The sequence below is a fragment of the Cibotium barometz genome, chromosome 43 (genome assembly GCF_041138505.1).
Source record: "Cibotium barometz isolate CiBa-2024 chromosome 43, ASM4113850v1, whole genome shotgun sequence".
NCBI lineage: Eukaryota > Viridiplantae > Streptophyta > Polypodiopsida > Cyatheales > Cibotiaceae > Cibotium > Cibotium barometz.
In genome coordinates this window covers 46,198,006-46,211,576 of record NC_141088.1, presented here as the reverse complement: position 1 = coordinate 46,211,576, position 13,571 = coordinate 46,198,006, and the positions used below count along the sequence as shown (strand labels likewise).

Here is a 13,571-nt window from a genome sequence, read left to right as displayed (position 1 = left end):
GTACCGTCATAGCCAAGCCCGCTAATCACCTACTATCCACCTTAAGTGCAGGGAATGGGTTCAGGATGTAATTTAGGAATGATTTAATCTGATGGTGCATTATTGACACCTCACTTTCCAGTGCACCAATGGGTACTGGAAAGGAATAAGGTTGCGGTGGCTACAAGCTTATCCCCGAATTGTAGAGGGCAAGATTTATCACATGATCAGACTTCAGATGTTGGACCTGCTGTGTCCAATAAAGGGTCTTGCTTACAATAGACTATTCTTATGGTCATGCATCTAGGAACATCAAAAAGTGTAGCTCGTCACTTTGGTCATTCTTCACTAAATTAGAACCAAACAGGCTTCCCACAGGAAGAAACAAAATGTTTCTGATCCTATACTGCAGGATGCCCATAAAATTCATACAAACTGTTATTACTGCTTGAATGCCAATGAAACGTTACAGTAACATTAACCCATAAAATGCACATCAAAGGATACTGCCACTACCCTAAAGCACCCAAAAACCCTTAATGAACCAGAAAAAAAGTCATGTATCTGCCATCACACCCTTTCTCCAACATCTCAGTAGCTGAATATCAGTGTCAAGCCATCTACGAGAAAGGTAACATCTCACCTACCTCAGGTTGTTCCGACTTGCCAGCTTCAGCTACTGCCTTGGCAGCTGCTTCGCCAGGAGGAGGATGATCGAACTTGCAATTTAAAGCATACTTGCAAGTTCCAGTCTTCATATAAAAAGGGCACGCCTGCTCCCCCTGCCATCAAAACATTCCAGGCTTTAACAACAGAAAGTGGAAAAGGGCACACAAAGAACAACATATATCTACGGCGTAAGCGACATACCTCCCGTCTAGGAAAGCCTGCGAGTGTAAGCTTCACGGCAGGCTCTGCATGAGTAGGCTCTTTCCGGTTAAGAGGATGGTGAAACTTACAACTGCTTGCAAACTTGCAGATACCCGTTTTCATGTAATACTGCAAGGAGATGAACCAATTATTGTTTTGCCAGCGATAAAATGTACAGTACAAGTCAACCATCTACCTAAATCATTACCGAGCAGGTAGCTTCACCAGGCCGCTGTGGGAATATCGAAGCTTGCACTAAACTCGGCAGTCCAAAATCTGATCCCGGCAAGCTCAACCCATAATCTGGTAAAGCCTAAAATAAGGTTCAAAGACAGTCAGTTTTCAAGCATAGATGGGCCACACGATTGAAGAAAATAAGTTGTATGAAGACATGACTCGGTAAATGAATGTTACAAACCCCAGGAAATATCGAGAAATTCCCGTAGCCTCCAGGTAGCCCCCCCAGCAAAGGAGCTACTTTTGTTTGATTTTGTTGCAAGGCCACATTTGCTGTGCGCACGTTAAAAGAGGCTAGTTACAGAAATATGCACAAGAACTAAACAGTACAAGTAAGATAAAACCTTGAGGTACCCCTGTTTTACCTGACTTCTCGGGGTGATCGAAACGGCATGCAGATCCAAACTTGCAGCTGGCCGAACCAGTGCAACGGAGGTCATCAACAGCAAGAATGCCAAGGAACAACAGTGAAAATCGTTATCAGTACTGAAGTGATCAACTTCACAAACTTATCTTCCCAAAAATCTACTTTAAAGCTTCAAATTATTGACTCTCTGAACCACATGCTGTGAGACCCCGAGTCTACCCAAAAGGACTGATAGCATGTACACAATCATACCAACATACCAATTAAGAGCAAAAACAGAACTGAATAAAAGCCAGTGAGACTACCTTCCAGTCTTCATATAAAAGGCACACTCAGTCTCCCCCTGGAGCCAACAGACGAGATGGCATTATGCATTACAATAAGCTCCACATTATCGATCAAAACAAGATGTAGTGCACAAGATATACTTACTGGTCTTACAGGTAGCCCTTTCACATTGAATGTAGCAGCAGGCTTAGCTACTTCTACATCTCCATTGACGATTGAAGTGGTGACATTTGCGGTACTATCATTCGCAGTAACATCCGATTTCAACTTTCCATCAGCACTCTCATCTGACTTAATTTGCGTTACAGCAGCTGATTTATCTTCAGGATGGTTGAATTTGCATTTTGAGCCAAATTTGCACATTCCACTTTTCATAAAAAACTACGTCAAAAAAAAGCTTGTTACTACAACTACAAAAATGTGATGTGAAAGGGATTGCATACAAGAATATTTTAAAACTCAAATCGTGAATTCAAGTATATCTCTGCACATCCAATACGGGGCACACTGGCAATTCTTATTAGATAAAAAGGTCAATGAGCTTACTGCACAATCAGGCTCTCCAATGCGCACAGGTAAAGACTGCGTTTTTGTTGCAGTTGTGGAAACCTGTAGACCATCAGAAAACCAAAAATAAATAAAAAATCTCTAAAACTGCTTTCATACCAGCCAAATAACAGTTAACACAAGCGATTTGCAAAGATGAACCCAATTCTATCCCCCAAAAAAAAGTGTCCATAATCTGCCACACTCCCAACGTTCTACTGAGAAATTAAGCATTTACTGAATGAAAATAGCATGTAGAGCTTCCAGTATAAAATCTGGGGAATCAAGAGAGAAAAAACCATGTCATGCATGAAGCCTCTGAGACAATATACAAGGAAGTTTAGATATATGTATATAGGTATGTTTGTTTGTATGTATGTATGTACGTACGTACATGTGTATGTATACATATACATATATATATCTATAAAGATACACACACACACACATATATATATATAACATTATATATACATGTATTTATATATTTATATATTATGCGTGCGAGAATGCACACGTGCCCGTGCGCGCGCGCGCACACACATATATATATGTACATGCATAACATATACATATATCATATATATGCATGTGTTATGCATATATGTGTGTGTGTGTGTGTGTGTGTGTGTATCACACACGTGTGTACCTACACATGCACCATGGTTGTTTCTCGTACCGGTACTAACCAATTCGTGCCGTACGGTACAGTATCATACAATATCGTGCAGAATTGTACAATGCGATATGATTTTTTTCCCCCCGAGAAATAGATCCTTCTATTAATTAATGAAAAACAACCATGATGGGCTACATACAACCACGAAGGGCTAGATACATCCTCGCCTCATGTACAGGGCTAGGATCAAAAAAATCAAAAGGGGTGGAGAAAGATGCACTTCCCCTCCGACTGATATGACCATTTTTCTTACTGTTTTTTCAACCACTTTTTTGGGCGTGCCTTAGCTATAGGCTTGAGCTCTTGAGCAACTCCTTTAAAGTGCCCTCCACCCCCCACCCCCCCCCCCCCCCAAACCTTCCCTCACATTCAAGCTTGAAGCTCCATAGTTTGTAAGTGTTATAAAAAATTAAAAAAAAACCATATTTTATCATACAATATCCCGAAATTTCATATCGTACCAAAAAATCTCATATGGTATCGTATTTTCATACCGTGACAACTATGACATGCACGTGCACGCACTTACACAGTATGTGTGTGTGTGTGTGTGTGTGTGTGTGTGTCACGAGCACCCTCCACTGGAGTGCTATGTGACACACTGGCTGTATATCAGTGCAGCATTCATACAATAGGATTACCCTTTTCAAGAATATTTGTCGTATGCCGTGACCCCATGTGTAAGTCACATGCACACTCCACTGGCGTGCTATGTGACACACTGGCTCTACATCACTGCAACATTCATACATTAGGATTACCTTAGGAATATTTGTCGTATGTCGTGACCCCATTGTGAGCCCAATCCAGGACATGTCAAGCACGAGCTACATAAGTCAGTCTCCACAACCGTAGAGAGTTTGCATGTGTTAGTCCTCTTACCCACTTGGAGAATTCATTAGATAACGTCATGTAGAAGTCAACCTTAGCATAGGTCTTGCATCAGAAGCATGTATAGAGCATGTAGAGGCTAGAAGCAGGCCTATGGGCCAGCCAAAGGCCAGCCCATGGCCCTAGCCTCAGTAGGCAGCCTGTTTAGAGACTGTTTACAGCCCTGAACAGCACCAGCCAACAGCATTAGGAGCAGCCATGCTCCAGTCAACCAGCATAAAGTGCTTATAGGCAATAGTCGACCAACACCATACATTTGGCCAGTAGCATATGAGGCAGCAACATCAACTTGCACAGCACTTAATGCTAAAATTAGTATTTTTTGTCCATATAAAACAGGCCAACAGAGCTTCTACTGGCCAACCAGCAGCCCAAAGCCATAAATAAACAAGCGCCTAGTATTCAGCATAAATCATCATTCATCCAAACAGTATTCATCAGTTCTCAAGCAGTTATATGTGCCTAGAGCCTCGGGCTTCTTGCACATACACTCAGCATTCAGCACTTGATTGTGCTATAGCCCCAAGGCCTCCACGAAGAGCATTCTTCAGCATTCAGCCAGCATATGTGCATCCCTCATTTTTGGGCTCGCATAGTGGTCATTGAAGAGCTATTCAAAGGAGCCTGGACAGCATATGGTCCAGCCTGGGTTCGGTCTACTTCGTCCTTGCGTTTGGCAAACCTCACTCATCATTCATACTCATTGTACAAATACTCCTGCTTGCAGGAAGAGGGGGGGCGTTTGCGCAGCTTCATTCAGTTGTGGGTAATTGGGACCCAATACAGTGTCGACTATCAATCTTCTCTCTCTCTCTCAAAGTGGAATTGCATAAACTCACGGGTATAAAGAAGGCTTTGTTGTGCGTCACGACGATCAACCTATTGCATGCTACTCTCTCTCTGTGTGTGTGTGTGTGTGTGTGTGTGTGTGTGAGAGTGAGAGGGGCGTGATATGCGATCTGCTGGCCTGTGCGACCTGTGACCTGCTAGCCTATGCAACCTGCTGGCCTAAGCAACCTGCTGACCTGGGCGCCTGCGACATGTCGAGTTGCGACCTATGCGATCTGCTGACCTATGACCTGCGATCTGATGTGCGACTTGCTGTGCGCCTCAGTCTTGTGACCTGCAACCACTTGTGATCTCTAGCATCACCCGTCAGGTATTTCTGCAGAGCCAACCGCCCTGCTTCTGTTGTGTCAGCCTACTATTGCTGCACGCCATCTTACCGCTTGTTGTTTTCGTGCCTCTTTTTTTCCTCTGCCTTTTCTTTCCGCCCAGCTTCTGCCTTTCGATTCTCTTCTCTGTACATCCCTTCCTCAGAGTGTGTGTGTGTGTGTGTGTGTGTGTGTGTGAGAGAGAGAGAGAGAGAGAGAGAGAGGGTCTGTCTACAGTGAACTCTACAATCATGGTGGTTGTTTATGAAAAGAAAAAGGAATCAAGAAACCAAGAAAAGACATTTCGAAGTCAACAATTCAGGAGTGCTCCATAACAATGAAGATGCTCAGTTCGTTTATGATGTGCTGCATGATGAGTGCTGCATGATGAGTTTGAACACATACAGAGAACCTGGGATAAGCCTGTACCTACTCTGAAATACAAACTCAAGCTGCCTTGTGTGGTCTCGTGAATCAAAAAATACTCGCAAAATGCAATCATAGTATTCTTTCCGAGTAGAATGCCCACGGCAAGTGATGTTGCACAATAGCTTCGGTCTTTACTGGGTAGAAATTACATGGAGGGAGTGTATTACACAGACAAAGGATTTTATGAAGTGCTGCTAACCAAAAATCAGTATAAGCTACAGATGCTGGAGAAATTGCCACTATACTTTGAAAATAAAATAGTGCATATCTTACCGTGAACGCCCACTAAAGATTATCAATGACTCATCAAACATAGATACCTAGTATGGGTGGAAGTAGTCAACTTCCAAGGTTTTGTATGCTTTGGGACACGACTCAACCCACACCCTCGTCCATTGCTGTAGAAGTAGACAAGGTTCACATGGGTGGAGCTTACTATGAGTTGAAATGGGGTGTATTTGTTGGTGCATGTTACACGTGTGGTAAATTTGGTCATATGGCCACTCAATACCACAGTGTTGCATCCCCCACCGCCTACTGCGGTCCCACAATCGATATCAAATAGCAATGTGAAAGTTCAGGCACCTCCTGTTGCCGCAGGTGGGCAAACTGATAAGGCAAAACAAGCAGCCTCATCTGTTGCAAATGCAAATGTATCGTATTCACAAGCTGTGCAAAGAGACAAAAGAGAAAAGAAAAGTTGGCAAATGATGGTTGGCAAACACCTAAAAGACCAGTGTCGCAGTGCAGGCAACCGTTGCCAGCAAGAAACTCAGCCTTGGATGCTTCCTACTCGCACACGGCTGCGTTAAATTTGCAAAATAATATTGTGGTCAAGAAGTGGGAACAAATGGTGGAGCTACATAGAGCACAGACTCTTATGGAAGTGTAAGAGATGGAATTGCTAATGTAGGCACATGAAGATGAAATGCAAGAAAATATGTTACATAATGATAACGGGGAACACATGTAAATGGCAGATGCCTATGCAGGCCAGGTCATCTATTTTCCTATACATATTTTTCATGGTAGTCCCTCTTAAATGCTTTACCTACAATGTCAATGGCCTCTGTGATGTAAATAAATGGAGGTGTTTCTGTTTCTATGTAAATATGACAAAACCAGATATAGTTTGCTTGCAAGAACATAATCAGAATGAGTTTGTAGGGCAAGTAGGTCACTTTGTTGGTTATGGCATCTTTTACGTAGGCCTAGGTGCCTATTCAGGAGTTGTCTTGTTGGTCAGACATGAGTTACAACCGATTTTAGTGCATAATGACCCGGATGGTCGCTGGTTGGTGGTTCAATGTCTAATTAATGATAAGATGTATGAGTTTACAACTCTTTATGCGCCAATCGCTTCGGCCAAGAGAGCAACGTTATGGGTGGAGATTTGTGACTACCCTTGGTTGCATAATGCTTTCTTGTGTGGGGATTTTTAGCAATGCCCCTCAGCAATCGGATAACTCGTATGGACATTCACATATGCCATCTTCTAAGAGGTTCCGTTGGAATCTAGATTGCAGGAAACGTGGGCTGGAGGCAGGAAAATGGCGGACAAACGTCGTTTCCTGTTTCTTGGCTAGTGTGCACGTTTCCCACAGGGGAAACGTGAGGGAACGTTTCCAAACGTTACAACTAGTCGCGCCCCTTTTTACAGGTTGGACAGGGTTTTTTTATAAAGTTGGGTCCCATTTTTAATAAACGACAAGTGGGCAGTGTAAACTTGGGTCCCATTTTTTTTAAAAGAAAAAGGGACGTTTGAAGATAACGTTGTTTAACAAATACGCAAATCAGCACCCGTCTCTCTACGTACACACAAAGAGACACACCTCATACACTTGCATACACGTCCCACACAGAGACTCACCTCAGTCACCTCGCCTGCATACACCTCTCTGCACATCAATTTTCTTCATGCAGAAAGAGGGAGAAAATAACCAGTCGCCTTGCTTTTGCTTTAACTGTGTCCCTTGCACTGTGATTTTTGAGCCTTGTACTTGCCCCTTTAATCTCAAAAACTCTCACACACTATCAGAGAACGAGCTCTTAGGTGCAAATGCATTTAGATAAATTCAATCATGTTTTTTTCTCCTTCAAACCGGCGGTTGCCCGTGAGCCTCTTTGGAAGTATGTTACTGCAATTGGCGCATTTGGTAGTAGGGGCAGTAAGAAATGGAGGTGCTCTTTTTGCAACTTGGAGTTCTAAGGCTCATATCCTCGGGTCCGGAGCCACTTGCTTGGTATCAAGAACCAAGGTGTTCAACTTTACTGCAAAGTGACTCCAGAAGACAAAGGCAACATGATGCGCGAAGATAATGAGAGTACCAATAAGAAGCGGAAGACCAATGATGCCTAGGTAGGTATGTTCAAGAATGCAAGAAGGGATGATGTCGATGATGCATTCGATAGACTTTTTTATGCATGTGGTGTGGCCTTCTCATTGGCTCGCTCCCCTTATTTTCATGCTAAGGCAGTAGTAATTGCCTCTTTTGGCAAGGGATACAAACCGCCTGACTATGAGAAGTTACGAACCACGCTTCTTGAGTCCTCTCTCTGTGATTGAGTCGACATGGTCTCACTATGGATGCTCCATAGTGTCTGATGGTTGAACAGATACCGCGAAGAGACCGTTGATTAATTTCATGGTCTCATGTCCTCAAGGTGTGGTCTTCAAGAAGTCAATAGCCACTAGTGGCAGCCAGAAGACGGGGGAATTTATTGCTGAGGCTATCAAGGAGATAATCAAGGAAGTTGGAGTACATAATGTGGTCCAGGTATTCACAGACAATGCAGCAAACTGCAAGCTTGCACGTCAGCTAGTGGAACTGGAGTACGAGCACATCTTTTCGACACCATGCGCAACTCATTGCTTGAATCTTTTGTTTAAAGATTTGGCATCGATAGCATGGATGGATAGGGCAATCGCCAGAGGCAAAGAGGTGCAACTGTTCATTGCAAGCCATGACGCCACGAGGGTTATGTTCAGCAAGCACTCCAAGCTAAAGCTTTTTAGGCCCAGGGACACTTACTTCGCTTCCAACTTCCTTATGCTGCATCATTTGTTGGGTAGGAGGGAAGCTAGCCTGCACACACACACACACACACACAACCTCACGCATAGAGAAACTTAATAGTGCTGGAAAAGATGTTCTCAATAATGATATGAAATGAAAGTACAAGTGAGTACTAAAAGGCCTAGGGCTAAGTGCCCAACACACATAAGTGTGTTCACAAAACATGTGTCCAGTCACAAGGAAAAAGTGCCCATGAGTAAGCTGGGTTCACACCTGAACTAGCCGGGAGTGGACATGACCAACAAACCCCCCTCAAGTGAATGGTGTGAACGGGTAGAAGCAGGGTGATAAAGCTGTGAATGTTGCCCTGCACTATGCTCCACAGTAAGAGTGAACTGCAGTGCCAATGGAAAAAGCAAACACTATATGACGGGAAAAAGGAGAATCCCCAATGTCATAGCGCTAATGCTAGAGCATAATAGTACATAAATGCATCACCAAAAATGCATGGCAAAGATCATGTGGACATCAACTGCATCAAATCAAGAGGCATCGCATAATACCTCCCTGAAGGCAAGTACCAAATGCCAAGCTGAACTGCATGTAATCCACATCAATGCTCTGTAACTGCACCAATGATAAGCATAAGAAGAGGTAGCAGATATACGCATGTGTAAAGGCAACAGGATCCAGAAGTCATGCCTGTGAGACATGCAATGTAAGCTTCAAGAGGGAAACTCATCAATGGAGGATTCGATGAGGAAAAATCAGCAATGGTAGGGATGATGAAAGAAAAAATTCGGCAATGGGAAAAGCTAAAAATGGGGAGAAAAAGTGGGGGCTCGAGGCGGGCATCAGCCAATGCTATGAGAGGATAGGTAAACTCTCAGCAATGCCATGATCAGTGGCATGTATGGCAAGTGTAAAGATGCATAATCCCACAATGAATAATATACATGTGACATGTCAAAACCATGAGAGCAAGCCACCACTAGCCAAGTGTGTAGAAGGCACTCCCAATAAACATCACATGTGAGAAAGTGAAAATGTCAACACTGTAGAAACAATCCCGCTACAAGGGAAAACAGCATAAAAGGCATCTCCAGTAGACATCACATAAGAGAAAGCATCTAGCATAGACCAGCATAAGGGTCAACAAGCATAAGTGACCATGAGGCATCACGAACTCCATGTGGGTAAGTAAAATCCCCCCCCCCTGAAATGCATCTGCCAGACAATGCATACCATAGAGTACAGACTATAGAGCATAGTCATCAAAAGCAACGACATTAGAAGACATCTCTGCAGGCGATGAAGATGTAAGGATCAAGGGTGACACGTGTAGCCAAATTGGCTTGATCTGCACCTGTGGAAGAAGATGCCATCTTCTTCTTTTTTTCACTATCAATACGCTTCCTGCATTCCTCTATGGTGTGCCCTGTTTTCCTACAGTAATTACAGCGCTTTTTCTTTTCAGACTTGTCCTCTGTCTTGGGAGGATCCAATGGGCTAGGTTTAGGCCCAAATCTATTCCCACGAAAGGGAGCAGCCATTATTGACTCAGCAGACATCATGTTGTTCCTGTTGGAACGAGATTGCTCTTCACTGAGCAAGACAGTCACAAGGTTGTCAAAAGTGATCGCATTAGGTGCATTGCCAGCCAACAATCCCAAAGTGGTGCCAAATGTCTGATAAGAGTCAGGCAAATTACGCAAAACTATCTGAACAAGATAGCCATCCATCAAGACCTCATCAATGTTAATGAGCTGCTCTCGTAGGTCTTTTACATGCGTAAGGTACTCATCGATAGAGTCACCTTCAAGCATGCGGTCAATCTCAAGCTTGCCCCGAAGATAAGCTACACGAGCCTCATTGCGACCTGAATACAACACCGCCAAGGTATCCCAAGCACCCTTTGCAGTGGTGCAAGAACGAATGTGCGGAATGATATGCATGCGGCACAAGAGAGCAATCAACGCATGAGCCTGAGCATCCCTAGCATCCCAAGTACGCTGCTGCTGAGTAGGAGGAAGACGAGGAGGTGGACCTGCAAGAGGGTGAGCGGGAGTCACTTCACTTTCCACTGGAGCAGGTGCAAGAGGACGCTCCTCAGTGCCATCCACATATAGCCATACATTCTTGGCAACCAAAACATGATGCATCATATAAGCCCACATAGGGTAGTTATCCCCATTGAGCTTGTCCTCTTGAGATAGCATTCCAAAGAGGTCATTATTACTGTTGGCAATGATAACGCAGCAAATCTATCACAAGTCACCACGAGTAGGCAATGCCCAGCAAAACCGTAAGAATGCGGGAGATAAATAGCAGGATAATCAATGGATTGAAAAGAAACTTCTTCACCACAAGAAATACATATGCATGTCCCAAATCTGCAAGTGTATTGCACGATGATGCAAATATGTCAAAGTGTCCACAATGGCATACATATATTGCAGCAAACCACATATGTATACATGTGCCGTGAAAAACACAATCAGTTGACACTTGTAAGAGCTGCAAGTGCGCAAATCCTAGCAAAATCAAAGGTAAATTGGTCGAATGCTCCAAAAATGGGCTCAATGTAGAAAAGCCCTAATTTTTAGGCAGCCAACTAGACCAAATCTAAACCGGATCTGCCCTGTAAATCTGCTAAAGCAATTGTCACCTGTACCAAATGTTGTGATGTCCCAAAAAATTGGGGGAAATGTCCCAATGCTAAGTAAATGTGCCTGTAATACCCAAAATGCCTGCAAATGTCTATAATAGACCTGCAAATAGTGCCAATTTCTGCAAAATCCCCAATTTTTGCATACATAAATGCGCAAATCTTTTGGAAATCAGTGCCAGTAAGGAGCAATGTGACAAATGTGAGCTTAATTTTGAAAAGCCCCAAATTTGGCTGACACAAATATGCTCAATGTTGCCATTTCTGTTGAGAAAATGCCCAAATGTCAAGGTATACTTCCTGTAAAGCACCTGCACCTGTAAATCCCTTAGACAAATCTGTAAATCCGGCCAAGTTATGCAAAAAAATCCCCAAAACTGAGTACAATGTACTGTAATGTCAGTTAAACCAAAAGGAAAAGGACTAAAAGCTGCAAACTTAGGCTTAATGTTGAATTGCCCCAAAATTTAGCAGGTAAAATGGGCCAATTTCACTGATTTTGAAGTGGCAAAATGTTTGCAGGTGGTCAAAATCGGGGGGTAGGTTTAGGGCGGCACTAGTATAGGGCGCACAGGGCAGGGCGACGCCAGATCTGGGACGGGCGACGCCAGATCTGGGACGGTGCACGTACAGACGGGCCGTGCTGGGCAGCGAGGGCGGTGCGACGAGCGACGTAGGTACCATCAACGGGTGGCGCGGACCTAACAGGCGCCGAACAACGGCAGATCTGAAGGTGGCGACGGCTCACGGCGGCAGCCGCTGTGAGGGCGACGGTAGAGGCGGCGCACAGCACAGATCTGACAGGCATCGGCGACAGCGGCGTCATACAGCAACGGCGGTACAGGCGGTAGGTCGTGAACAGCATACAAATGGACTGCTACAGCAGGTACGAGCAGTACAGGTCGCCAACAGCATGGGAGAGAAAACACAACTGTTTTTTTTTGTTTTAATAAGAGAGAGAGTGTGGCGTGTAAAGTGTGCAATAAGCTAAAGCACAAGGCTGAAGGGCAACAAGTGGGTAAACCCTAACCAAGCTCTGATACCAATGTTGGGTAGGAGGGAAGCTAGCTTGCACACACACACACACACGCAACCTCAAGCACAGAGAAACATGAGAGTGCTGGAAAAGATGTACTCAATAATGATATGAAATGAAAGTACAAGTGTGTACTAAAAGGCCTAGGGCTAAGTGCCCAACACACATAAGTGTGTTCACACGGGGAAAAAACATGTGTCCAGTCGTAGGAAAAAGTGCCCGTGAGTAAGCTAGGTTCACACCTCCATTGAAGCATCTTGTCACGAGTGAAGAGTGGGATCACACAATGGCTCAGCAAAGGAGATTGAGGAGACAATATTGTCTGCTACATTTTGGGATAACACTGAGAGGTATGTCAAGGTCTTGTGGCCAATCATGGCAATGTTGTGCATGGTTGACGAAGATGATCCGTGCAAGTGTGTTGTCTATGAAGGCATTGATCAAATGCTAGAGAAGGTCAAAGAGATCTTGTCTACAAAAGTCAAAGGGGATACAATGTATGAGGAGATACATGGAATTGCACAAGCAAGGTGGGTAATGCTTCAATCTCCACTTCACGCCGCAGCTTTTCTTCTTAACCCTAGATTGTTTTCAAAGAAAGCACATAAGCACATGGATGTGATGAAGGGGTGGAGGCAGACATTGGACCGAGTAGCCAAAGATGGTGCAGAGAAGACAAAGTACAAGGCACGACTCTCGGATTACATTGGATAGAAGGGGGATTTTGGCGAGGATTGTGTGGCGGATGACATGCTTAATCTCTCTCCTATTGCATGGTGGGAGAACTATGGTACAAGTACTCCCGAGTAGCCATAAGGCTCGTCATAGGTGTCGAGTGCCTCAGCATGTGAGCGCAATTGGTCTACGTATGGATTCAGTCACTCTATCAACCGCAACCGGCTAGGGCACAAGGAGGCTCAGGACTGTGTATGTGCATGGTAATCTCCGATTGATTTCTAGGAAAGAGCCTTCTACATCTTTTCAAAGTCACGCAACAGCAGCACGCACACCACCCTAGGGCACTGAGCAACATCGGTGGCTGGGCTCCCATCTCCTAGCCGTTGCTCCCCCACAAAAACCCGGTCAGAGGAGATATCTATGACAAGGTGCCACCACACCCTATATATGGCTCTTCCACTTCCCATGCTCTTGCGTATGGGATAATCCACCACAACTTCTAGTCATGCGATAACCTGAGGGTAGCTACGAGAATTGCAAGTCACGCAGCAACAACACGCACGCCATCCTAGGGCACTGAGCAACGTCGGTGGCTAGGCTCCCATCTCCTAGCCATTGCTCCCCCCCAAAAACCCGGCCGGAGGAGATATCTATGACAAGGTGCCACCACACCCTATATATGGCTCTTCGACTTCCCATGCTCTTACATATAGGATAATCCACCACAACTTC

The 13,571-nt window shown here is 44.4% G+C and overlaps 1 protein-coding gene across 2 annotated transcripts in view; it reads right to left on the bottom strand.

The window, feature by feature from the left end:
• Positions 1-312: 312 nt before the first annotated feature.
• Positions 313-13,571, bottom strand: part of LOC147613973 (zinc finger CCCH domain-containing protein 37-like) — an 86,021-nt gene continuing 72,762 nt past the window's right edge. For both annotated transcript variants that reach the window (XM_086781963.1, XM_086781964.1), the window contains 8 exons: positions 2,288-2,350; positions 1,886-2,122; positions 1,759-1,796; positions 1,452-1,498; positions 1,268-1,359; positions 1,058-1,162; positions 850-978; positions 313-761 (listed from right to left, as the gene is read on the bottom strand). In XM_086781963.1, the coding sequence (XP_086638089.1) occupies positions 600-761; positions 850-978; positions 1,058-1,162; positions 1,268-1,359; positions 1,452-1,498; positions 1,759-1,796; positions 1,886-2,122; positions 2,288-2,350 (873 nt within the window). In that variant the 3' untranslated portion in view covers positions 313-599. The remainder of the gene's footprint in view (positions 762-849; positions 979-1,057; positions 1,163-1,267; positions 1,360-1,451; positions 1,499-1,758; positions 1,797-1,885; positions 2,123-2,287; positions 2,351-13,571) is intronic.